This window comes from Nematolebias whitei, chromosome 3, assembly GCF_014905685.2.
Source record: "Nematolebias whitei isolate Nwh7 chromosome 3, NemWhi1, whole genome shotgun sequence".
In the NCBI taxonomy this organism is placed as follows: Eukaryota; Metazoa; Chordata; class Actinopteri; order Cyprinodontiformes; family Rivulidae; genus Nematolebias; species Nematolebias whitei.
The window spans coordinates 10,156,247-10,183,534 of record NC_056500.1 but is presented as its reverse complement, the minus strand read 5'-3'; the positions used below and the strand labels follow the sequence as shown (position 1 = coordinate 10,183,534).

The 27,288-nt window shown below is 39.3% G+C and overlaps 2 protein-coding genes across 4 annotated transcripts in view; both read right to left on the bottom strand.

The window, feature by feature from the left end:
* Positions 1 to 6,522, bottom strand: part of nek7 (NIMA-related kinase 7) — an 80,056-nt gene extending 73,534 nt beyond the window's left edge. Inside the window, exon 1 of the mRNA XM_037697975.1 lies at positions 6,278 to 6,522. The gene's annotated coding sequence lies outside the window, so the exon portion shown is untranslated. The remainder of the gene's footprint in view (positions 1 to 6,277) is intronic.
* Positions 6,523 to 17,105: 10,583 nt separating this feature from the next.
* On the bottom strand, positions 17,106 to 25,851 carry lhx9 (LIM homeobox 9). 3 transcript variants are annotated; one of them, XM_037697974.1, is made up of 5 exons: positions 25,311 to 25,851; positions 24,562 to 24,764; positions 23,507 to 23,865; positions 20,724 to 20,926; positions 17,106 to 17,792 (listed from the first exon to the last, which is right to left on the bottom strand). In XM_037697974.1, the coding sequence occupies exons 1-5, from the start codon at positions 25,491 to 25,493 to the stop codon at positions 17,736 to 17,738; spliced, it is 1,005 nt and encodes a 334-aa protein (XP_037553902.1). In that variant the 5' UTR covers positions 25,494 to 25,851; the 3' UTR covers positions 17,106 to 17,735. The 3 variants fall into 3 exon arrangements, with proteins under 3 accessions (XP_037553902.1, XP_037553900.1, XP_037553901.1); XM_037697972.1 differs by lacking the exon at positions 17,106 to 17,792 and adding an exon at positions 18,496 to 20,210; XM_037697973.1 differs by lacking the exon at positions 17,106 to 17,792 and adding an exon at positions 18,496 to 20,210 and having other exon boundaries at positions 23,507 to 23,862.
* Between the last annotated feature and the right edge of the window lie 1,437 nt (positions 25,852 to 27,288).

Sequence of the window (27,288 nt, the reverse complement as noted above, 5' to 3'; positions counted from 1 at the left end):
CTGAGGCTTTTGTTTCTTTGCATGATGTGGATAATCAAAAGCGATAGGAAGAGAAAAGCAACTACAGAGTGATAGCAAATAATAAAAAAAAAGAAAAATTTAGCTGGAGAGCTACTTTTCATTAAAGTTCACCGCTCAGTTATGCCGTTAATCAAAAAGGCATATGTGGTTTTGTTATTTTGCAACATAAACTATATGAAACAGTTAATCCACAACCATCAGTAGCACAATTGGTGGTAAATGTTACTGCTTCTGAGACAGTACTGGAAGAAGTTACAGAGACCAGTTTAAATTTTAGGAAAGCCTGAAGTCCACAACACATAAATCTGGAAACGATCACTGTTGTTCCTCTTCAGATTTTGCAGTGTAAGCATAGAAGGTACACAACAATATCAATCCACCTTTTCACTTTAGTCGATATAAACAAGCAGCAACAGTAGCGTTACACTTGTTGATGTAAAATAACATTTCGACAAATGCTATTACTTAATGTGTCAACCTGACAGAATGCATGTTGAGCTTTTTGTATATTCTACTCATTACATGCAATAAAAAGAATTTAAAAAAATCGTATTTATAAGCTGCCCAAACAGGCGACTGATGTTTACTTTATAGGACTTTTGCAGCATTAATTGCACAATTTACCAGTTCTGGTTATCAAGTTGTGCCTTGCTGTACAAATACGTTTACTTACTATCATAACCTTTTAAATTAAGAGTATGGACATGATAAACTTGTTTGTCAAGTTTCTTTACATGAAAACATGGATTTGTAGTACCTGAAAGGTTATGTCTCACTCACTGAGTTGTTTTTTTCCTCCTATGTTTAAATATTAGTTACAAGTTACACAAACAAAAAAAGCACAGAAATGTAATTTTGTTATAAATTAATATTTTATTTTCCTATAAAGTAGTTATGGGTAGAGAACTGTAGAAAGTCCTTTATTTATTCATATTTAATTTTTTCCTCTTCTGCTTAAAAGCTCTGCTCTGTAAGCTAAAAAAAAAAAAAAACTGCATTTTATCTTCTCTTAATTAATCACCACAATTTTTTTTTATAACTCCACACTGCACATAAAAAAGAAGTATTTCTACACCATACAGAGTTTTAGAGCCAAAAACAAGACCAACATTATTAAAAAAAATAAATAAATAAATAAAAAAGCATGCAATCTTATTTTCTCAAACACTCTTTGCTGTGGAATAAACCACTGACACTGTGTGGTCATGGTATGAGCTGACACAGGGGCAGGGAAAGAATTTCATAAACTTTAAAACAGGTCTCAGGTCAGTAATTTTTTGTTTGTTTTGAAAGTGTTTGTAGTATGTTCCCCTCAGGGCACTAGAGCCCAATGAGAAAAAGCACCAATGCCACACTAAAATGAACATTTGCGTGACATAAGGAGCTGTGAAGCATCCTCCAAAGATATCTGAATACTTGAAGCATCGCTGACCCTTCATATAATAAAGGGGAGATGGATATGAAAAATATTGACAGGATGGCTGTTTGAGAGGAGTTTAGGAAGCCGCTAACACAACCCACACTCTTTGCCAAAGACCTTGCTCTCAACTTGAACTAAACTGAGTGCAAAAAGGAAAAGCTCCATTTAAAATTCTTCTACACCATTAAGCTCCTATTTTCATCTTTTATCTATAAACATTTCAATATTTATTTATCAACGTATTTTCTTTTAATGTACTAAATAACCCTAAAGCAAGAATATTAATAAAGCATATGGTAGTGATCTACTACAGCACTGTTTCAGCAATGCTTGGTCAAGGTCTTTCACATCATGCAAAAGACTGTTTAATGTAGATATAAAAAAAAAAAAAAATATATATATATATATATATATATATATATATATATATATATATATAAAAGCCTCAGGAAGCATCTTCCTTCAAATACGCTTCATGAAAGAAAAAATTGCAAATATTATTTGCTCTCTGTGCAAACCCAAAGGCAAGATGACTGTTAAAATGGTCAGATGACAAATGTCTCATCTGATCTTTAAGCTGTGGAGGGGCCAGCTTCAGGGCTTAAACAGGAAACTCTCACAAGACTGAGTGATTTGTTAAATTCCAGCTAAATCACGGCTCTGAGTGAGTGTACGGGCACAAATTCCAGTCATATATATTTTGTGTTTGTAAATCAAACTGCGCAGTTGTGAATTGTTTTGTAACCTTGCAAAATAAAAAGCACTTGAAAGAAGAGGAATGAAAGTCAGACGTAGTGAGACGGAGTACGTGTGTGTGTGAATGAGAGGGAGGCCGATGGAACAGTGAGGCTACAAGGAGCAGAGGTCACAAAGGTGCAGGACTTCAAGAGTCCAGGCAGGATGGAGTGCATGGAGAAAAGTTTCAGGAGTGACAAGGCTGGAGAAGATTAGGAATGAGTTCATTAGAGGTTGAACAGCTGGGAGATAAAGTTAGAGGCCAGACTGAGATGGTTTGGACATGTCCAGAGGAGGGACAGTGGGTATACTGGTAGAAGGATGTTAGAAATTCAGCTGCCAGGAAGAAGACAGGAGGAGATATATGGATACAGTTAGAGAGGACATGGCGGTAGTTGGAGTGAGGACAGAGGATGCAGAGGACAGGGTGAGATGGAGGAAGATGACTCGCTGTGACGACCCCTGAAGAGGGAAAAGACGAAAGAAGAAGAACCTTGTAAAATAAAATGGCTGAGAATACACTTTGAGCATGTGTAGATAGGCATGTGTGCATGTAAAAAAGATTTGTAACTGTAAAAAATAATTCCACAAGTTACAATTTTTTTTTGTTAAGAGCCGTTTACATATACAAAGCAAATAACTAGGAGTAAAACTCTGCAGGTCCTGTAAGGGTAGTACATTTTGAAAATGGAGGACGGCACCAGTGCTTTTGCGGCTCAGGTAGGAATTACTTTGTGGTTTAGTCGAACAAAAACAAAATCACTGTCCCGATATATATTTTTTTGAAAATCACATTCGGTAGCGCTGGTGCCGTCCTTCATCTTCAAAATGTACTACTGTACTCTTCCAGGACCTGCAGCTCAGTAAAATGCCACCCCGTTAGCCACACCCATCTGTTCTTAATTGTATTGCTAAATTTGTGATTGACATGACACTGACCAATCACCTGAGAGGAAGAAACATCAGGTCAAAATTCGTACTTTTAAGTTGAAACTCACACTCAAATATAAGCGTAAAGATTTACACGTAGGTTTTTGCTTTGCATCTGTAGATTTTACACACACACACACACACACAAAAATAAAAAAAATAAAAAATTGTAACCTGTGTAATTATTTTTTACAAATACAGATCTTATTTGCATGCACATATTCCTACCTACACATGCTCAAAGCAGATACTCTCAGCCATTTTATTTTACAAGGTTACAAAATTTAACTTTTTTAATTTGTGCCCATGTGAGTACAGCATATGACTCTGAATGTCTTTGTAGCAGAAAAAAATAAATCAATAACACTGAAATCACCTAAAGAATACATCTGGTTTTAAGTGTTTGACACTCATCATACAATGATGAGAATAAAAGTTCTTTGTTAATCAAGTTAAAAAAAAAAAAAACATTTTCTCTGAAGTTATGAGTTCAGATCAAGCCGCACCTGCTAAATCCAAACAACAGAGCAAAGATACATTTCCAACTGCTGTCATGGGTAACCTTTCTCCAAAAAGCTGAAAATCAAAAACTGATATACCGACAGAAATCCTTCACCACAGAAACTGATGCAAACATTTGTCAGACATTTTCTGATCATGCGGTTCATGACACAATCTCTGATTATCAACTTCATACAGCAAGCCAGTGTTCATCTCAATCACCTGATGACTCAAGCCTGTTGGCGCTGACGATGATCAAATGTGGCAACGCAGAAGTGAGTAATAATTGGGTCAACAAGGTATGTCAGCTCTCACTAACTCCTGTTTTGAATCATCTTTCTTTGGTGTAGACAAATGTGATGGCGTGACGCCTTAAATATGTGACTGTGATGGACAGTGACAGCAACGTTCCACTGGATTCAGCTTCCCTCCTACATGTAATCCCCAAACTTTTAGGTTTTTTTTTAGAATTAAGTCTTCCTGTATCCAATGTTTTAACTGGGTTACTTTGCTTTTGGTGAATAATTCCAGATTTTTTAAAGTATTTTTCCTCAAATATAAATATTGTGAATTTGTTTAAGTGGAAATTAATAAATGTAATCAACTATTAACAATACACACCATGGTCAACTCGAGCTCCAACAAAAAAGTAAGAAGTAAATCTTGTTTTATTTTTACAGGTTTTGTAATAATCATTAAATAAATACAAAAAAGTAACACAAAAAAATGAATTATTTTTCATTTTCCATTAATCTAAAAATAAATTGTTTTAGTGGTCATAAACAAACTCATAAAATAAGCTTTAGCTCTAAAATAAACAGTTTTTTTACAGGCATCGATTGTTTAAAAAAACAAAACGAAAAATATTTACTACCGTCTAAAATATAAATCCATATCTGGAATCTCAACCTTGGGTTGAGATTTTTACACCCGATGATAAAACGGGTGTAAAAATCTCAACCATCTAAATATCATGGAGCAAACAAGTTGGACTATCGTTAATTATCAATTAGAACTTTATTGAATAATAAAAATAAATAGTAGTTTAGTAGTAGTACCTTTTGTTGTGTTCTTCAAACCACGTGTGTAGGAATGCGCGATATATACGGTACACGGTAGAAACGATAGAAATTTAGCCTACAATAGAGATCTGTCTTCTACCGGCTAACCACAATAATGCCGTGTCTGATGTAAAATCATAGCTGTCAGATTTAATCGTTACTTTTTTGAGTTGAAAACTATGCGCAAGTGGTGTTAAAGTCTTTTCTTCGAGGGCTAAGTAGCGAAGCTACAAGCTAACTACGCCCGGCTTGCCGTAGTGTTGCTTGTGTTCTGTCGAAAGTTGTTGGGGGTTTTTTATGTCGAAAGTTAAAGTAAGCGTTGGTCAGCTTTAGAGAAACCTGCTCTCTGATCTGTGAAAAGAACGCTGTGTTGTGTGATTTTACTGCGAGACCCTCTGGTCAAAGCCACAGACTCATTTTGTGTCAGCTCTCCATTAAAGAGGAAGGAGGCGCCCACTAGAGGGTTGGAGGGTGAAGTGTTTTCAGTTGCTGCTCTGTTGCTGTTCATTTCTTAAGTGAGAATACTGGAAACTGTTGAGTTAACAACATATTATTTTGTTTAAAACATATGGCTAAAACTACATTTGATATATTTTCACTGTTTTGCACTACAAGAAAGAAGCCTAATACTTGAATTGTTATTTATTTAAAAATTCTCTGGACCTAGTATTTGAATTTTCTTAATTGAGATTATTTTATGGTATATCAGTTTTCAAAATAAATGGCAAAAGGACATCCTATGCTTTTTTTTTCCATTCCTATTGCAAGTTTTATACCAAAAACATATTGTGATATATATCGTTACCACCGCCCATCACAATACATATCGTGATATGAATTTTATGCCATATCGCACATTCCTAGTTTATACTTATTTCTATGTTGCTCATTTGCTTAAAAAGGGAATCAGCACTTATTGGTGAAAAACGTTTGTTAACTTTGCATCCTGACACCAAAATTATGTGGAATATTTTTTTGAACATAAAAACACAAAAACAGAATAAAGCCTGAATCTTGACAATTTAGTACTTGGAAGTTAAGTAAGCATAATAAACATAATTTGAGTTTGCTTTTAGATACATCACATGACAAGGGACACAAATAGCCATGGTGAAAAACAAAAACGAGGAAGAAAATCTTATGAAAGACGGGTATGTTCAGCCATGCACGCCGCAGAAAGTTTTAGACATCACACACCGAATCAGTGAGGCATGAACAGAAGCAATCACTGTCATGTCTCCATCACACGTTTAAGCTGCATGAATTTATTGTGCCGAAAATTAATTTAGGAGAAAGTTGTCTTAACACACCATAATTACATGGCTACAGAGCCATTGTTAGCGTTCACTGACAAGTGTCGATTGTGTAATTTGAAAGGTAATTGGAGTTAGCGCAGCAGCATGCTAGTTGGCTAACACAGGCAAAGCTAGTGGCGAACTTCCCACAAACTTTTACAAGTGCGTGCCAAACTCAAAAAAGGAACAAAAAATAGTATGCGTGTGTTTTTTGGAAACTGCGAGTTTCTTAACTAGCCAAACACAAAGGTGAGAACAGTTTATAAAAAGTCAATTAGCTGTAGCTTTAATAAGTTCGCTGTGGCTGTACTTACCAGGAAGTGGGAATCTGATGCTAAGCTAATCCTCCCTCACGATGAGTTTCTGCGACCGTAGAGGCGACTGTCTTTCTTGTGACTTTCGCTTTCTTTCCAAGGTCGTAACAAAAGTTGACTAAGCGGACTTCTCTTCTTGCGTGGCACTTGCCTGTACACTACGAAGTTTTTTCCACTCCACAGAGACCGCCTGTGCTGTGGAGTGAGACCTGCTCTCAGACAGATTCCAGTGGAAGGCCCCCAGCCACTGTAATGTAAACACCGCGGAAATCCCGGAGGGAGGCTGTCAAATCTCGCGAGATTTCACTGCTTTTCATCTAATTTGCATTGAGGGTTGATAACAGTCCCCAAAATGCTTAAACAGAGGCGCCACCAAGGAGGGGCAAGGGCCACCCCATAAAATCTGTTTGCCCCCCTTGGCCATACCATTTATTCTCTTGAGTCACAAACTTTTTCTTAGCATGCATTTTTAATTTCCCAGAACTTAAGAATTAGTAGAGCCTTATAAACAGGGCTTAATTTGAGACGGATCCTGCTTGAACAGGATCCGGCAACACTCTTATTTTAACAGGGTGAGTTCCGGTAACTGTTTGCTTGGATCAGGTAACTTTCAGGCTTACTAATAATAAAGTTATGAACAAATTTGACTGCCTTGAACAAATAAAACCTATATTGGATTTGTCATCTGACAATAATTACATAAACACAAATTTTAAACATAACAGCCGCTTATGAGCTTCCTAATGAGAGCATTAGACCTGCCCCTTCAAGTAAGCATTTCCGCTTCTACCCTTAAAATAATCTCCGCCCCTAATAGTGCAGTCATGGGCAATTTAATTAAAAGCACAAAATTATATTTAAACAGCACAACTAAATTGCAAATCAGTTTTACAGTTGAAGTGGGTCATTAATAAAATTTTGATTTACTAAAACTACGAGGGAAATGTTTGATGGGTAATCATGTTACTACATCACGTATCAAAACAACAGCACCGATAGTGACTTGATCTTAACCAAAGAAAACAAAACAAACCAAAGTCACTGAGGAGTTGCTGACTGTAGCTCTGGGTTGACACATCATCCTCCTGGATCCAGTGAATGAACACTTGAGGTTCTTTTGTAGAGCATTTATTGATCTCGAGTTTCCCAACTAGATGCAAATTGTAATGCTGCACACTTACAGTCTGGCTTAGTACAACCAAAAGATTCACATAATTGCCGCAACGAAGTCATCAAACAACAAAATAAAATGACGAAGACGACAACTATGACGATGGTCAAAAACTGTGTTTCCGCCACAATCAGCACAACTGCTGAACAGTTACCTGTGACTCCTTTAACCATACATGATGCTACTCTCTGTGAATTTCAGGTATTACACCAAACAAAAAATAAATACATAAATCCCCAAAACACGGCTCTAATAATACCAATTTGTCAAAATAACAGCAATCAAAATGTTGAAAAGACAGTCCAAATTTTTTCATTTTTTAAAAAGAAACTTCTCATTGTACAATTTAACAAGTGAGAATTGAAGCACATGAAAACAGCAATGGAGATACTGGAGCAGGTGCAAGTGGTGTGGGTGAGTGCCGAGCTAACCAGGCTGTCGTACCCGGGCAGGAGCCCACAGGCAGCCGCCATGAACAGCCTGAGGAGGAGCCTGGGGGTTTCACATGAGGAGGAGGACAACAACAAGGAGGACAGTGAATTCAGTGGAGAAGAGTCGGGCTCTGAATTGTCAAGTAAGGGATGCCCAACAATCTGGACAGCTGCCCAGTTCATTGTGGCAGGGGGTGGGGGTGTTAAGACAGCTGTTGGTCAGGCGATTTCTTGTTGTTGCTCTCTAAAATAGTTATTGAATCAAGTGTTTACAGATGTAGATAAACATAGATTTTAACAACCTGTTAAAATTCAAAATTCAAAAATACTTTATTAATCCCAGAGGGAAATTATTTGTTGTTGTAACTCGTTATCCTCATTTCATTAAGAGATGTTATAGATGCTGATGGCTGTAGGCAGGAAGGATCTTTTGTAAAGGTCCATCCCACAGTGGATCCTAAGAAACTGGCTGCAGATGCCATCCGATCCGTCCACCCAGACTCGACTGGCCTCTCGGTTCCCCTGGGCTGTAGGACCGCCCGAATGTCGGGCAGAACTCCTCCCAGAGCGATGGCCACTCCTCCCAGCAGTCTGCCAAGCTCCTCGTCACTGCGGACAGCCAACTGTAGGTGCTGAGGGACGATCCTGTCCTTCCGCTGTCATGAGCCGTGTTTTCTTCTAGTTCCAGGATCTCAGTGGTCAGGCACTCGAGCACAGTTGGCAGGTAGATGAGAATGCGTCCACAGAACATCCTTTTCAACTCACTTGAGATTTGGGGCTGTAGTTGAGATATTATTTGAGCTTTTGAGATGTTAATCAGCTGCTGTTGGTTGTAAAAAACTGCCTTGTTGCCATGGTTACGCATCATAACAAATGTCCAAAACTAAAAAAAGTTTCAGTAAAAATCCTTCCAGCTGCACAGCATCCGATACCAGAGGAAACAATCATCCAAAAAAATTGTGATTTACATCCAGAAAAAGAGGAATTAAAGTTTCCAAAAGCAAAATCTCAGAATGAAAGTAACAGAGCTGCTCCAACATGCAGCCACCTTGAGTGGCGCAAAATACACCAGAATGCAGGAAATAGCGTTTGATTTATTCAAACTTTTCTGGTGGAGGACCCCGAGACAAGTCCATCACAGGGCCACATAAAGGCAAACGAGACAAACAACCATTCACTCTCTCACTCACACCTAGGGACAATTTAGAGTTTCCAATCAGCCTAACATGCATGTTTTTGGTCTGTGGGAGGAAACCGGAGTACCTGGAGAAAACCCACTGAGAGAAAATGCAAACTCCATCCAGAAAGGTCCCGAAACGGGATTTGAACCTGACAGTAATCTTCTTGCTGAGAGGCAACGGCTCTACCAACTGAGCCACCATGCCCCTGCTCCTTTCTGCAGGGGTCTCCACAGTGAACAAACTCACATGAAAGATTTGACAGTTTGCATCGAATTCAAATCGAATTGCATCAAATTTACATCGAATTAAAGTTCATGGGTTCCTACCTGGTCTCGAACCCGCAACCTCAGGATTACAAGGATTACAAAAGTTGGGGGTTCGATTCCACCAACAGTCACATGCTGAAGTGTCCCTGAGCAAGACACTGAACCCCTCATTGCCTCCGATGTGTCTCATCGGTGAATGAATGTGATAAAGCTCTGATTAGTCTTTGTAGAGATCTAGTAGAGTGCTGTACGAATGGGTAAATGAAGGCACAGATTGTAGTGTAAAGCACTTTGAGTGTCTTGATAAGATAGGAAGGCGTTATATAAGTACAGTCCATTTACCATTTATCATTTACAAAACCACGGCACTGACCACCAAGCTCTGTTCTGGTCCATGCACATCACATAATCAGTACTGTTACCTGTCAAATCAGAAACTGAGTTAAATCCTTAACTCTCGTGTTGCCAAAGTTTTCCAATCACTGTTTTACAACAACAGCATAATTTCTGAATTTCTATTATGGTTTTTTGGTGTGCCACCCCAGGAATTTCAGTGGCCCCCGCATGGTCACCCCATTAAAACATTTCTGGAGGCACCACTGTGCCTAAAAGGCCTGGAACAAAACCCAAATTCAATTACATGCTGTTACTGAAGCCTTTGGAGTAGATGCAAAAGCTTGGTCTCTCTGTAAAGGCAACACGCTGAATTTTTGACCTCAGCGGTCAAAATTATTGTATGTAACAGAATGTACCGTAGTTAATGAAGCTGGAACACAGAAATGAAACAATATTTTTTGTTTGTTTTGTTCTTTTGCCTGATTTTTTAAATCATTTTAATATGCTGCTACACATACAGTGGATAAATGGAGGTATGGACTGGAAAATCCCATCACAGCTATATTTTCTATTGAAAAATGCAAACAATGTCTCTTGGACTTTTGATGCACAAGTGCACAAATGTGCAGCAGAAAGTTGTAAAGTGTATGCATGGATGTTCCTGACGTTTTAGAACCCACCTGCTCATGCAACACAGAGCTAAAAGTCCTGATCTGTATTAAGAGTTGCACGTGTCCTTTCACACAAGATGATGCTCATCGGCTATGAAGTGACCATACATTGACTCAGTTGGTCAAAAGAAGTGTCACTCAAAAAGGAAGGGCCTGCAGATATATTCTGACACTTTTGTATTAAAGTTTGAAACATCTAGCAGATTGTACAAAACTTAGCATTCTAATCTACATCAAAAGGGCCTGAGGGCCAGCTGCCACCAGTTGATTAGTCAAGTCAAGTCATATTTTTTTATAGAGCACAATTTAAAACAGATAGACTGTTATCAAAGTGCTAAAAATTTTAAAATAAAGAATAGTCCCGTATTTTCAAGTGAAAAGAAGCATCAAGTTGATGAAGAGCACTTTGTTCCTTTTTGTCCATGTGCCGATTATGTAATTAACAATACTTAACGATAATTTCCAATACAATAATGATATGATAATTAATGATTATGGTTCTATTGGCATCAGGCTAGCTCTTCTTCTTGGAACCAAAGGAAGTTGACAAGAGATTACAGAGATTACAAGATTACAGTTCATGGGAAAATTTCCTAATTTTATCATTGTTATTGTCCAGAATGTATTTGTTGCAGAAATTGTCAGTATGACACTCAAATGACTTAAAGTCTGGATAAGAAATGTGTTTTTCTGGCCAGTAGCACTGAACCTTTGACTTTGGATGGTGGTTCCTGAACACATCCTGGTAGATTCTGGTTGAGTCTTTGTCAGTCAAACCTGTTTACCTGCTGCATCATGAAAGTCCAGTTGCCATCTTTTAACCAGTTTTACAAACGTCTAGATGTTATTGTCCATTAATTAAGTTTTTTTCCATTTTACGCGTCACATCCTCATTACTGATGGTGTCATCAGTGCACTGAGTTCATATTGCTCAAAATATAATTTTACATGAAAAAAAGTCTGCCTAAAATCTTTAGTTGCAATAAGAAAAATATTAAGGGTGCCATAAAAAGTACAGTGTATGATTTATATCTGAATTTAATGGAGACAAAAAATATTTCACATCTCTAACATTTGGCTGCTTTTACAGTAAACAAACAAATTCTTGTCAAAATGAATGGAAGCAAACCATCTTTTGAAGTTAAACTTTAAAACAAGAAAGCAAAATATTTCTTACCTTGGTTAAAACTGTAAAATATGGTGATGTTCTTATTTCTTTACAATATTTATAAATGGGTTGAGAGTGTGTGAAAAGTGCATTAGTGTCTGCGAGTGTAAGAAACAAGACAGATGCTCATTCAATTCAATTCAAAAAATACTTTATTAATCCCAAAGGGAAATTAAACGCTGTTGTAACTTATCATCCTGGTTTTGTTAAAGAGTTATTATAGATGCTGATGGCTGTAGGCAGGAAGGATCCCCACAGTGGATCTGAAGAATACGTCTGCGGATGCTGATCCATCCACCCAGACCCGGCGGGCCTCTTGGTCCTCCTGGGCAGCAGGACCACTCAAGTGCTGCCCAGAACTCCTTTCTGAGTGATGGTCACTCCTCCCAGCAGCTTGCTGAGCTCCTCATCATTGCAGACAGACAGCTGCAGGTGTTGGGGATGATCCCAGTCTTTTTCTTGTCACAAGGTGCGTTTCCCACCAGCTCCATGGTCTTGGCGGTCAGGCGCTCAAGCACCGCTGCCAGGTAGACAGAATTGCACCCACGGCACCTCCTTTTCAACTCATTAGGATTTGGGGCTGTAGCTGAGATATTTTTTGAACATTTGAGATGTTAATCAGCTGCTCTGGTTGTAAAAAAAACCCCACATTGTCATGGTTACGCATAATAACCAATGTCCAAAAGTAAAAAAAATGTTTCTCATCTTATGCACGTAGTCTTCAAATGGGAAAATTAAGAGCATTTTATGACAGTAAAAGTATTGCAGATAGGTTTGCATGGACACCAAACATGACTGAACCCAGCAGGAGGACTTAGCTTTGATAAAACCTCTGATAATGACATTCTTAACAAAGGAAACACGTCTTTCTTCTTCCATTCGTCATTGTTAATAATCAACAAGTTACGTATGGTTGTGTTTTATTTCCTTTCCACTCACTTCAGTAGTCGTTTTTGTTAACCTCAGTGCAAATATGGAAAAAGGAAGAGATGCCTGCGGTGTGTGATCCCCCCCACCCCATACACACACATACACTTTTTTCTTCAACAACAGTTGAAGATTAAAAGAAACGTCTCACAGAAATCTGTCAATTCTGTATGTGAATAATGCTGTGTGGAATTTAATGGCATGAGTTATATTGAGTTTCCTCTACACCCACATTTTCTTTCAATGAGATCAATGCCGCTCAGTGACAGATAGGGACGGTCTTTTGTATCTTCAAAATTCAGGTTTCTAAGGGAATAATTAGATGGATGGATGAAAAGTAATACATCAGTGTGCAAGGGGAGCTGCACCCAGAAATCCTGTAGTTCAACACACGTGCCTCCATGCCTGTTTGGTAGAAATCTGTTTAATAATCGTGTTGAATATCCATTGTTCTAAAAGCGTTTCTCTGCACTGATCTGGCGCTTTAAGCCAATGGCAAACTTTTTGTGTTCTTTTTGCGGGAATTCTTTATTTAGCAGGCGGGATTTCCATTTGATTTGAGTGTATGTTTCTGTTTTAGCATGAAAAGTCTCGTCTTCTGTTCCTCTTCAAACTTTCTGGTGTCGCTCGCAGGTAACCAGGGTGGAAAAGGATCTTCCTTCGGGGGAAATACCAGTGGTTGAGTCATTGCGTTTATAGACACGTTTTAGGCATTTTACTGTAAATGCGATTTCTAACTTTAAAGTTTTGAACTAGATTTGGGGCCTTTTGGACAAACAGACAATAACACGGATGTTTCCTGATTATAGTGAAGTGATGTACATTTTAACCTTAATGTATGTACAGTATTTTTCACTGTACAAGTTGCAACTTTTTGCATAAATTTTCAAGTCATGCGATTTATACACTGAAGCGACTAATATACGTCCCCCCCCATATTTATAACCCAATTTTTGGCTGAGATCTGATGATTTCATTCATTCTGACATGGAAAATATTGAACACTACCATTTTCAGCCGCTAGAGGGCCTCGAGCAATATGGCAAGTCAAGTGTCTCATTAATAGGTAAAAGTAGCTATTAATGAGGCACTTAACTTGCCATACAGAGCCACCTTTGTCTCGCTCCGGAACTCCTGGAGCAAACGTCAAATCAGCTGCATTTCGCCGCCCCGCCCAGCTGAAATGCAGCTGATTTGACCATTAGAGTGCATTTATTAAGAAAAAGTTCAACTGAGACACACCTTTACTATAATGTCGAGCAAAAAAATAATTGTTTTTAAGTGTTAATCTTGTTAAATTCTTGTTAAAGTTCTCCCGCGGCCGCCATTTGGCAGCCAATCGATTTTTGGCACAGCACTGACCCACATTTCCGGGTGGTCAGCAGTGACGCGTAATAAATGCGACTTATACGGCGAAGCGACGTGTATGGCAGAAAGTACGGTATATCGTTTAGAATATTTTAGTTGTTACTGTTTTTGATTTTTTAGGTCTACTTTGGTTTTTCACCAATAAATGTGCAGAATTCTTGCACCCGGAGGCTGAAAGAGCAATTTGAACGGTTTAAAAAAAACTCAAATATGTTGATGTTTTCACACGTGTCATTTTATTTTCCAGTGTGTTAATGATCCAGCTCAGGGGTTAGGTATGTCTGCGAAGTGTTACAGACAGAAGCTGCAGTCAAAGCTTCTGTGATCAGGTGCAAACTTCATAGGGACCAGCAGATGGAGGGTAGAGAGGCTGCGTGCATCCTGAAGGTTTAAGCAGGAGCTGAGAAGTTACACTCCACCTGTACAAAGATGACCTGTCACCGGCTGAAACGCGCCGTATCAATTCAGACGAGCTTCCTGTTTATGTACCTCTCACCGCGCCGTCATCACAGGGAAAAGAGAGGGAGATTATAGATGGGAAATATGTGTGAAATGTTGTCTTACTCTGCATATGCTCAGCCCAACTTGGAGGCATGTCTGCACGGGATGCTCGCATTTCCATTTTATTCACTAATTAATGTTGTTTTGTCTTCAAAGTGCAAATGCAACCTGTAGTTATCAGCCTTGATCGCAGCATTCTCAAGGTTTTCTAGATGTGAGCTGTCAAATAACAAATAGATGTAAATATAGAATAACAGCGCAACAGAGAAATAAAGGATTTATGGCGTGTGGAGAGCACTGCGCAAATGAGGCACAGGAGAGATAGTCTGTGATAACGTGAAGGACAAAACTGGCATATTATTTATGTCTGGATCACCTCATCAAATTTGTTTTTTTGTTTTTTTTTCAGTGACTTTTTTTTTTTTGTTCTGTGTGTATGTGCACAAATGGGTCTGTAGGTGTATTCCTGCTGCTGGCAAACACCCAGCTCAGCAGATCTTTCCACCTGCTTTGCATCAACCAGAGGGGCAGGCCTCAGTCTCACACACTCCGACACACACACACACACTCTGAGCAGTCAAGCTGTGTCTCATTCACATCGTCACCCCTATGACATCTGCCTGTGTGTGTGTGTTAAAGTTAACAGGGTGTTTGGTGTGCGAGGTGGAATAAGTAGGCGCCTAGCAATGAAAGGAGTGAACCGAGGCGGAACTGGCAGAATATCACACACAACAATATCCTCACAACCGGCGACACCATCAGAGCAACATGTACACCGTGGATGTGCCCCATGCATCAGTGATCATTCCATACTTTGTCCTGACCCTGTCACCTGTCGCTGCATGTGTCTGTGGGGGTGCATGCACTTGTTGGTGCTCGCCTAGACAAGGATACTGCTGGAAATTTAAAACCCCCCTTTTTTTTTGTTTCTTACGATTCACCATGAATAAGTTTCTGCATGCAGAGAATGACTATAATGCATTAAAAACAACTGGAAAGCATAAAAATTTTCATAAATCTTGCTTTTTTTTTAGCTTTTGTTTGACTTCTTTATGTAGCGTTTTCCCAAAGCATGAAAATACAGCATTAAATGTTGCTGTTTTTAGCAGGTTTAAAGCTAAAATGCTAATAAACTAGCATCAACTTGCATAAACTAATGGTATTAACATGTATAAATATTAAAAAATCTGATCCAAATCACAAAAAAATATATGTTTATTGCTAAAACTGATGCCTCGAATGCTGCAAACCAACTCAAACTTCCTGTAAGTCGTTTGTTTTCCTGTCAAGACGTTAGAAATATTTAACATGCCTTCATTTTGTTTCGTTATTTAAATGAGCCAGAACTCAAGTTAAAGTCCCACCTGCTTCGTCTGATCGCGCATCACTTCTGATTACGGACAAACTTCTGCTCTAAGTCTGAATAGATTCAAGCTGAATTTGAATTGATGAAGTTTTCTTTTTTTTTTTTTCTTTCACATATGTCAGGATCACCCAAGTTTTATGAATAAACTCCTTGTGTGACAGCAAGTCTGCTGTGTTGTCAGCATTGTTGTAGAGTGCACAGCTGTCATTTACTGTAACAGGAGGAAGAGATAAGAGAGGAAGAGGAGGGTGTCAGCTGGCAGAAGGCCTGCTTTCTTACCTGTTGCTGCAAACATAATATTGTGCTCGTCGTAGGATTATTGCATCTTGTGTCAGTCAAACACCTGGAATGATTTACTTATTTGAGTTGATGGACCAAAGCACTGTGTTCTGCACACAGCTATCTTTTCTTTATATAAAATGCACAGCTGCAGAAATGTAAATGTTTGCAGATAAGATGCATTCCAGCCCAAAGGCCTGAATTTCCTGTCAGTGTGGAGTCGTGTCCAGAATTTCCACACGGCAGCTCCAAAAGTGAGCGGGGCTGTGTTTGTTTGTGTTGGTGCTCCGTCTGGGCTTCCAGTAGCTCTGTGGTGTCAACCTGCCCACCTTCCTCCCATCAGACCTGAGGAACACTGGTCTGCTGCCACATGAGCACAGCACCCGAGCGGCTGAGGCTTTCTGTTGGACTGACTGAAGTTTGCTGTTTCCCACATTGTTGGAATTCAACACTGGCCTGTTTACTGGTCCCCGTGTGGCTTCAGTGTCCCCGCTCTCTCTCTCTCTCCTCCTTTTCCCCACTTTCTTTACTCCTTCAACACTTGTATTTCTTTTACATTATGCACACCCAGTTTCACATCTATATGTGTCCCATAAACCTCCCTTTATCCCACCTACACCCCACATCACGCTCAAATCAACAGCTGGTTATTTTTAACCTTTATTACAAAAAAAAAAAAACAGTTACGTTTCCAGTCACATGACTTTCATTTCAATTGACTTTTCGAGTTGCAACCAAAGTGCTGAAAAAGAAAAGGAGCCAAACGGAACATATAACGTGGCATCTGGAAGCAGGAATCCAAAATTCAGGAATGACTCACTAGAGATTTACTGTTTTTTCACAAATATCCACGATAAAAAGCTGGGAAACCAGTAAGGCGTCACCATTTACAGTCAGCTGAATGTCAAGAACAAAGCTTGAAGCGGTGTTTGTCCACACAATGGCATTTTTCTTCCTTTTTGAGGGATATAATTCATGTGCTTTATTTTTTTATATATTTTTTTGCAGCAGACAGTAAATCACAGCGAATCAAAAGGAAATAATATACACCTCAAGGCAAATGTTAACAAGATGTAGACGGGCATGCAAAATGAGAATCTCTTCTTTATCCGCTGATTATTCTTATATATATTTTTTTTAATTTCTTCTTCTTCTTTTTTTTAACTTCCTTCCCAACCAGATGGCAAAGCTCCAGCTCTGCAGTCCTCTTCATACACTCATCACGTGTGATGGGCATCCTGCTGCCGAGTTTCAAGGAGGCCATGTGTTTTACGGAACGACACTCGCGACAAGAGAAAACTAGATGATTCTGGGGTGGTGGTGGGGAGGGGGGCAGCATTGGTGTGGATTTCATTTTATGTGTGCGTGTGTGTTTGTTACAGGGATGTATATTTTGTGCTTCTAGTATGAGGTGTGTGTGTTCATACCAATAATATCCATCAGTTTCACCATCTTGAATGCTGATGTTCAATCACATCCTTTCTGTGTTTTTAATACGTCACAAGACATTTTGTTATGTTTTTGTCCATTTACAACTCCAATACAGATTAAAATTTTCACATCGATAGCATAAATATCTTACATTGTGTCTCCTTTGCTGATGGGTTCAAATATTCAGGACAAATTTTAGTTCAAAAAGAGGAAGAAAAAAAAAATCATTTGTTGTACAGTTGCAACTTAAACAGGATTTATGTTGCTTATTTGTTCTCAATATGCTATCGTCTTATCCTAATATTGTCTTTGTCTTCAATGGTGAGGAATTCCCATCAAAGTTTTCCCCTTCTCTTAATACTTTAGGGAATTTTCAAACGTCGGGATGTATGGCTGTAATGCCCCAAGATTTGTTCTCCCTGAAAGAAACGATAGAGTAAGAATATATTAACTACAGAGCAACCTGGCTTTACGGGGTCTGCATTTATTCTTACTTCATTTTAGATTTACCAATACGATTATGCATAAATATACGCTAAATATGCATCAATATGTGCTTTGCAGCATTCCTTTTATTGAAAATTTAAAGCCATGTTCATGCATTACAAAGCAATTTCATGTTTCTCACTGCAGGGTTTAGATGCAAATCCATGGGGCATTACGTTACAAACCATAAACATCATAAATTAGGAAATAGGGGGAAAAAATGGAGGCAAAAAGAAATGAACATTTAGCCTGTCGTTAATAACTGAATGCTCCCTCAATTTACTGATGCGATAAACAAAACTTGCATTGGAGAAAGAACGCAAAAAAATAAAAATAAAAATGGCAATGAAAAATAAAAACCCATTTAAAGCAAAGTATTTTTTTTTTATTCACACAAATTTAATAAGATATATAACAACCGTTTGGTCCATAAATATTTAAGGGGAAATAGTTTCTATACACCATCTTTATCAAGAAACAGGGAAACATGGACAATCTTGATAGAACACTTACTGTACTCAACTATTAACACGAAGATCAATATATAAGGTTCTTGGATTACCCAACTATATCTGAAAGAGTGCACAAATGCTTTCTATGACATCGCTGCCCCGCCCTCCCCCTTTGCCTTTTTTAAATTTAATTTTATTTTTTAACAGGTTACACCATAAAAAGATCTTCGGAAATAAGATGCAAAAACAGTACAAAACTAGTGAGGCGCCAAAAGGGATGTGAATCAGTTAACAAAGAACACATAGATCCTGAATTTCACAAACTTTCTCCCAAGTTATAGCATAAGGCACATGGTAGAACTGAGTTATAGGCGTCTACTTCATGAAGTAGAGCAGGAGAACCACTTTGTCCCACAGGAGAACAAATTGTGACGCTCACAATGAAATGTATCGACTCCGTTAATTTGCTCGCTCTCTTTTCTCTCCATCTGTCAGCCAGATTAAACTGCTTTTTATTTTATTTTTTTATTTTGGTCTGATCGGTGGTAATTGTTGGGAAAGAAAGTGTAAATATGGCCAAACAGGACATGGACGATGATTCCCCCCTCCCGACTCCACCTATCTGAGGTCATTGGACTGTTTGGTAGCTACTCTGTCTGCAGCTTCTCAACCACTTCTTTTCGTTTACCCCTATTTAAAAAAATTCACCCTGAGCAACATGATAGGAACAATAATGCACTTTTCTCTGGGCAGTAAATTGTCACTGTGCGACTGATCTGTGGAAGCGTTTACCAGGTTTTAGTTCTTTTTATCCACGAGTCCAAATAAAAAGTGCTCTGAGGTGAAGACGTTTGATTACGACAGTGCCCATGAACTGCTCTCTGATCTGGATTTCTCCTCATCAAACGGTGCTTCTTTCGCTGCGTCACAGTTAGAGTTGTGAATCTAAAGGTTTCAGCTTCTCTGGGTCTTTATTTGTCAGATTTGTTTTCCATGTAGCTCTGTGAAAATGTCCGATTCCACCAAACTCAGACCGAGACATTCGGAAATAATTAAAGCCTGTTTTCAACAGAACATTCTGCGAGTTTGTTTCCCAAATTATTCCAAAGCAGAACAAAAACGAGGATCTTTAAATTGGATAGTGCGAACACAGTGCATACATATACATGTTTGAATTTCTTTTCCAATGATTATAAATTAAGGAGGGCTTTGTTTGAACATATTTCAATACAAATGTACAAAAAAAAAAAAAAGTCAAATCAGGCAAATGTTCTTGTTTTGCAGGCAATATTTGTTAATTTTTTTTCCTTCTAAACGATTCGTGAAGACAATTTTCTAATCTCTTTAACTCCGAGAAATGTCCAAGGATCCAGAATCGATCTCTGCACGTGCCATGCAGCTTCAAATGCTACGTATTCGAATGGGTTCCTCGTATTTTAAAGCGGTCGCTGCTGTCGGTGCTCCTGTTGCTCTTGTTCAAAGTACAGCACTTTTCTTTTCCCCCCCCAGGAGCTGTCGCCGCTTGATTTTAAAGGTGTCATTTAAAAAAATAAAGTGTAAATTGAGAAAAGGAACGAAAAGAAAATCAGGAACAAAAAGAGGAGGAAAAACTCAAATAACAATCAGTCTGATAGAGATAGCTTGTTAGAAAAGGTTTGTCAAGGTAGTTTGTGAGGGGCTCCCCGAATCATGGCTGTCCAAACTAGAGGTGACGGAGGTCACTACAGTGATAGAGGGGTTTGTCAGGTCTGTTAGTGTGGCCGCGCTGGAGGGGGGGGTCAGGGCCCCACTGTCGGATGAGGGCGGAGGGAGTGAGGTGCCATCAGCCTTATCAACACCTCCATTCTCCTGTCGCAAAACGTTCCTTCTGAATTTGGCTCTTGCGTTTTGGAACCAAACCTGCAAACCAATCCCAATGTGGCTTTTACTTTAGTGTTCGATTAACGCTTTAAAAAGAAAAGTACCAAATCATGTGTACAAACGTTTACATTTCAAACGATTACAGCTATGGCTTCCCTCATCCTTACATCAAACTTTAAAAAATGATCAGTTTCACACACTGATTGGAACTCGTGAGCCCTTTGGTTCCTCAACATTAAAAACAAAACTGTGGACTTTAGTAGGAAACAAACAAATTAAAAAAACAAAAAAAACAAATTAAATTAATTTTTTAAAAGAGAGAGCTCAACAGGTTTAATAATATCACATATTTTAGCTTAGATTTGCTTTGGTTTTCTAAAGAAATTTATATTTAAGATTACACAAATTTCAGATAAAAGCCCCTGGATCTACATCTAATGACATCATGGAAACAGAAATCAACTGAAAAGATGAGGTTGGTGACGTGAAACGAGGGGGACGTGGAGGAGGGGTGGGATGGAGACACACATCAGTTAGAGGAAGCATGCTTACCTGTAGAACTCGTTTAGTGAGGCCCGTTTTCTGGGCCAGCTGCTTTAAGTCCTTGGCATCCGGGTTGTGGTTGATGGCGAAGTAGGATTTCATTGTCCGCAGCTGATGGTGCTTGAAGGAGGTCCGCATGCGTTTGGTCTTCTGTGTTGGAGCGTAGGACTGCTGGTCCCGGTCCAAGTGGTCCGTGTCGTTCTCATTGCAGCCTGCAGAGAGAACAAAGAGCAGAACGTCGGGTTGGATTTTAAAAAAACAAAAGGAACGACTGAAAGACACTCAAAGGAGATGCACTTAAGTGTTGTCTATGTTCAGGTTTATTTCGACACATGTCACACTAATTTCAGAGTTTTTTTAAATGCCTTCTTTTGGGCTGGATTTTAAAGGGCACCAATATTTAATTAAATGAATCTGTGTCCGTTTTAATGGCTGGGTTTGTAACTCACAATATGCAGCAACAAATGTCCAAAAAAAATGTATTTAACTGGTTTAAATGAATAAAATAATCAGGATTTGTGGAGCTGTTTTAAATAATAAATAATAAACTCCAACTGGCACTGGCACCATATCCTTCTGTCTGTGTTTGCAGGGACTAAAAGGCCTAATGGACCTCATTTGTCAGCAGCTTTGAGTGTAAAACACTGAAAGTGGATTCGTTAAATGGACTGCATGCTTGGCTAACCGGCACGCAGATGCTCGAACATTAATCACTGAGAGGAAGAAAAGAAATGCACAGTTTTAATAGTTTTAGTTTAACTTGATGTTGTTTTATTTTTTGACTGGTGCCACAAAAAAAAAAAAAAATCCTGTTTAAGATTTTAAAAAATCCTAAAAATGACCATAAATCAAAATTTATAATCAAGACTTGATTCCTTTTAGATGTTTGGGGAAAGATGGATATTTTTAGATAAATATGTGTGCAATTTATTAGATGCAAAAGCAAAACAAAGTTGTATTATTCTAAACTTTATGAATGTGCATTTAAAAAAAAAAATGCTGACAACTTGTTTTTATCAAAATAGCTCATATGAAAATTAATATTTGAATGCTTCATTATCAGGATGGGGATGAAAATATTCAAACAAACATCTGTCTGGTCAGAAAATCACAGATTTTCCATTAAATCTGTGGAAATAACCGAACACTGATTGTTTGCTCATCTCCACTGGATCTTGTTGAACTCAGAAACACCCACTAGGTGTCTCCACGTGCTTTCAGCAGACCCACACCTTCCTCTGGTGAAAAGTGGGTCCTCAGCTGAAACACGAACAAAAACTGAACCAAAACCTCCTCCCATGAATCTGAGCCTCCTGATCTGACAGGCGTGTCTTAAACCAGCTATAATCAAGGCCAAGGCATAACTGGAAAAAAAAAAAAAAAAAAAAAGGGAGTTTTAATTTCTCTAATTTGAATGGATTTTTGTTCCAGATGCTTTTCTGTCCCAAATGAAGAAACAACTTCCCCCCTGGACTCCTCACTGTATCTGTTGTGCTTAATGTGGAGTTTAACTGTATCTCTCCTCTCAATAAAACTTGTTGCTTTATTTTAATTTTGTTGTTTTGTTTGTTTTTTCGTTTCATTTCAAAGAGTTTTCTTTTAATCCAGCTGTTTTCCGATCAAAGGCACCAGTAAACACTTTGGGATGAGCATAATCCGTCATGTTTGTGTTTTCTAAATAACAAACCAAAGCTCTCCATGGGAGCATTTTTTATTTTATTTTTATTTTATTTTATTTTTTTGCGTTTTCCGCCCACGGTTCTCTGGACCCCCCCACCCCCACCCCGAGTGTCCCTGAGAACCTAGCTGACCGCCGCGCGGGAGGCCACGAGATTCCAACGTCACCTTCAATTAACAGAGAACAATTAACGCGCAGATTACCCCTATTCCTCCCCCCATGCAGCAGCACAAGAGGAAACTTGGCGCACAATGACAGACTCCCTCAACCGCGCACTAATGCGCAAAAAGCGACAGCAAAACGAGGCCGCTGCGGGGGCGGTGGTGATGAGAGATGGGGTGGGGGGGTCAGCTGGTAACACCGTGAGTAAAAACACGTAAATAATGTTTTTTTTTAAAGAAACTGGGAGTTTTGTATTCGGTCGACTAGCAATAAAGGTGCAAACGCACGCGGACAACACCGCCTTTACGCACCAAGCTGCAGTCATTGACCCAAACTCTCTCTCTCACACACTGTGTGACACACACACACACACACAAAGTGGAAACGGTGCGTAAAATACGCATGGACATGGTGCAGATCAATAACAAAACCAAAACGCAATAAAATAAATAAATACAAACAAAGGCCCAAATAGCAAATAAATTAGTTTTAAAATGTATAAAGGACAGAGATTATAGCGGTGATTAGAGAGAGAGAGAGAGAATCCCATGCGTAATGGAAGAAACTTTTACACCAAACCCCAAAAAAAGGCTATTTATTTATTTATTTATTTATTTATGCTAGTGTACTTTAAAAAAAATAAAGTGTTTAGAGAGTGTTTAGTCAGCAGTTAGTCTGAGGTCACGGATGGTTTTAATGAGGTCCACAACAGAGAATATTTGCAAAATACTTTCAAAAGCCAATAAAGTGTCTCCTCTGTGAGGGTGTTGATGTAGGACACAGGAGTTATTTCCATTCGTTGGATTTTTTAGCTGCCCTGTACAGTTGGGTGGGCCAGTCCAAACACTTTAAGGGTCAAACACTTTATTTTCTCCAAAAATCTCAAACCTGAGTCAGAGCCGCTTTTTATTTGCCATTTCCTGTGTGTGTGTGTGTGTGTGCGTGTGTGTACCTGTGTTGTAGCTGGGTATATCTATCCCCATGGCCGGGCTCTTCCTCTTCCTGGGCCTCCCCTTCTGCGCCGTGCCCGTCCCGTTGAAGTAAGGCAGCGCGAGGCCGCCGCCCTTGGCCGCGAGCTCGGCGAAGTTGAGCTGCGGGTGATAGTCCGGGCCCTGCAGCAGCGTCTCGAAGTGGAGCCGGCAGTACACCAGGCTGTCCTTCATGCCGAAGTGGTCGCCCGTGGTCAGGGTCTTGTTGCACGTGGTGCACGTGAAGCAGCTCAGGTGGTACACGGAGTCGCGCGCTCGCATCACCATCTCCGAGGCCGAAATCCCGAGGTGGCAGCGCGCGCACCTCTGCACGGAGAACCTTCTGGAACAGACGCACAGTCAGTTATCCGAGAAAACACGAACACGTCCACTAGATTTAGCCAAGCGCACGGGAGTGTTTAGCGCGTGCACAGAATAAACGCACGAGGCCAGGACCGCTTTGATCCTTTATTCTGCTAATAGCCACATCTGGACTGAACCTGAGCCTGATGTGTGTGGAAAAATAATAAGAACACAAGTTCTGACTTATTAAATGCTAAAATAGTCTCAGAATATAAAAAGAGTAAATATTAACTATTTGATTACTCGGGTTTATTTAAAAAAAAAAATAGCATGCTGATGTGAAACACAGAAAAAAAAATTAAAATGCACTGGCACAAAAAATAAACAAAGCACCCCACACCAAATAATAAAACAAATAAAACAAAATTAATCCAGGTGTTTTAAAGTTTAAATGTCCATTCAGAGCAGCAGATTATTCCAGCTCTGCAAAAATCCAATAATCTGGATCTAACTTCATCCTAAAACACATGCAGCGCACATTGATGAAATTTATTCACATGAATAAAACAAAAGTAAAGGCCTGGCACAGCCTGAGCCATCAGGACCGACAGAATTATGACCAAAATATATTTTTTAAGCTGTCAAAATACATTTTTCTTCCTCGTACAATAACATGGCCTACTGGGCAGCAGCTATATATATATTTAAAGAGTTGCATGACTATAATTGTTCTTACCTGTAGTAATCCTCCTTGCAGTAAATGCTCCCATCCTTGGCAAAGCACGTGAGCTCGGACTCCAGCGCCAGTTTACATTCACAGCACTTGAGGCACCGCAGGTGCCACTGTTTGTCCACGGCCAGGAGGTAATATCTGTCCGAGATCTTCCCCCCACAGCCGGCACACAAGGCAGGCTTCTCCGGGCTCATGGAGGGCATGGTCTGAGACGGAGAGGGGGGAGGAGAACAGAAACAAGCTGAAGGCTGCATCCAAAAAACTGCTTAAAGAAAAAACAACAGCATCTGTTTATATCTTAAATATTAAATGAGTATGCATTTATAAAATACACAGCTAGGCCGCGAAATTATATTTTGAGGCATTTATTAGTATTTTTAAATTTTAAAAAAGCTCATATTTAAACTTTTTCTTAAAATAATTATTGCCATTTAATAACAACAACATGCATTTAATTTATTCGAATAGCGGGTATAATAATAATAATAATTATTATTATTATTATCGTGGATTTCCACGTTAAAATGTATTTAACTTTTTATTTATTAAGGTGTTTATGACAAGATTAATACAAAAATATTTTTAGGACTTTCTTTGGCTGAATATTTATACAAATTGAAATATTCAGACTTCATTTTTAACAAATAAAAACGAATTTCCGTTCAGTAGAAATCCTCCTCCAGGTTTAATGTTTGGAGGGTTCTGAACAGAATTTGGACCCTGGTTCCGACCCGTTTCCGCCTGGATCTTACCGACTCTCTCCCGTTCAGCTGCATGCCCTTCGCCAGGCGCGACTCCGACTTGGACCTCCTCTCCATCTCCTCCATGATGCCCTGGATGTGGTCCCCGGAGATCCCGTGGAAGAGCATGGCTCCCGGAGCTCCTGGACACAACGTGCAACTGCCTGCCTCTGTCTTGCAGCTCACAACTTCCATATACCCTCAGCGCATCTGGGGGGTTGGGGGGGTGGGGGGGGCTCTGGCCACGAGACGCACACAAGGAGAGGAAAACACAATCAAATCAGCCGCTGACAGTCAGAGCACCTCCTCCGCGGGGAAAAGGAGAAACTGTGCAGCATGGGTGGGACAGCTTTGTCCTGCTTCCCGTGAACGTCTCTCCTCCAAGAAAAAAAAAAAAAAAAAGTAAAAAAAACAAAAAAAACAAGAATAGTCCAAATGAGGCGACAAAACGGTGGAAGAAGGGATGAGGGGAGGGAGGAGAGATAGCAAGCCAAAAAATAATGACACAAAGTTTTGCTCCTCTCTCTTTCTTTCTCTCTCTCTCTCTTTCCTTTTTCTGTTTTCTCTCTCCAGACTCTCCCGGATAGGGGGAGGAGGAGGAGAAAGAGGGAGGGGGGGTTCCTCGGTGCTTGGAGGTCAGGTTGGGACTGCCTGGATTTGAGAACCGTGTCCTATTTGTGAGGAGAGCAGAGCCGGCCCAGTCTGAATAATGTGGGAGGAGGAGTCCCTCTCTCTCTCTCTTTCTCTCTCTCTCTCTCTCTCTCTCTGACTGACTCTCTCACTCTCTCTCCCCCCCCTCCCCCCCCTCGCTCTCAGCATCACCACTGATTTTTTTCTTTTCTTTTTTTTTTCACCAACAAAGAGCTGTCACTCCTCCATCAATAAGTCCTGGTGCCCACAGAGAGGAGGACCACTGGTCCTGACATTCACCCTGCTGTTGTTCTCCAGCTGCTCCTCGAGAGTAACAAGAAACTTTAAAGATGCCATGAAATAGTTTGAAATAATATCATGAATGTCGTTCTCACGTAACGTGGTCGAATTGTGCATTTCCACATTTGTTTCTCCAGGTTTAAGTTGATCAGATTCATTTTTTAGCCCCTAATGATGCAATAAATTAGTGGATTTTAGTGGGTTTTTTGGGGGGAGCGGGGCAGTGATGGGTGATTTATGGACTCTAATCTGAAAGAATAAGTTATTTTAAACACAAATGAGCTTTTGTTTTCAAATCTGCATTATTAGATGAACCAAAACGTTGTATGTTCAGAAATGCTCCTGCAGTTAATCCCTGCAAAAGTCATCAACACATTTATTATTTGCTCTGTTTCTTATGAAAATTATTAATAATAATAAAGTAGGAAACGATTTTTTTCTCATGTTGATGTGTATTTAAAATTAAAGCTTTCAAGCAAACATTCATTCTAGCTGCCATGTTTGTTTGCCTGCAGAAACAGCCCAAGTGACTAAAGGTCAAGAAGGCCGACATCTATTGAAAACATATTTAAGATTAAAAAAATTAGACTCGTTGAGTGAAGCACTCAGATATAAGTGCTTTGTTTACATTGAGTGCAGACCCACATTTCAAAATTGCACATCAACACATCTGAAAAACTAGTAGGATAAACTCTGTCAAACAGCACCATCATGGTTCAGGTGTAATTCAGGATGAGCGTGTTTAGGTTTGATTTCACAGTTTGCGATGAGCACATTTAAACGAAGTTGAAACTTTGTTCATCTGCACAAGACTTCATGCCAAACTGGACTTCTTCTGCAGAAACGAGATAAAAGGAGACCTCCAGTAGGTGGTAGCCACAGGGGGGTTAAAATCTTGTTTTTGTAGATTTTAGGAAGTGATTACCTTGGAAATGTTGCCTGTATCTTCTGACAAAAGTTTAAATTTATTCAGAACTCTGGAAAGCTGTAATAAAGCTTGGTGTCTCTTGTGATAATGCTGCACATCAAACAAAAAAATCATATATATATATATATATAT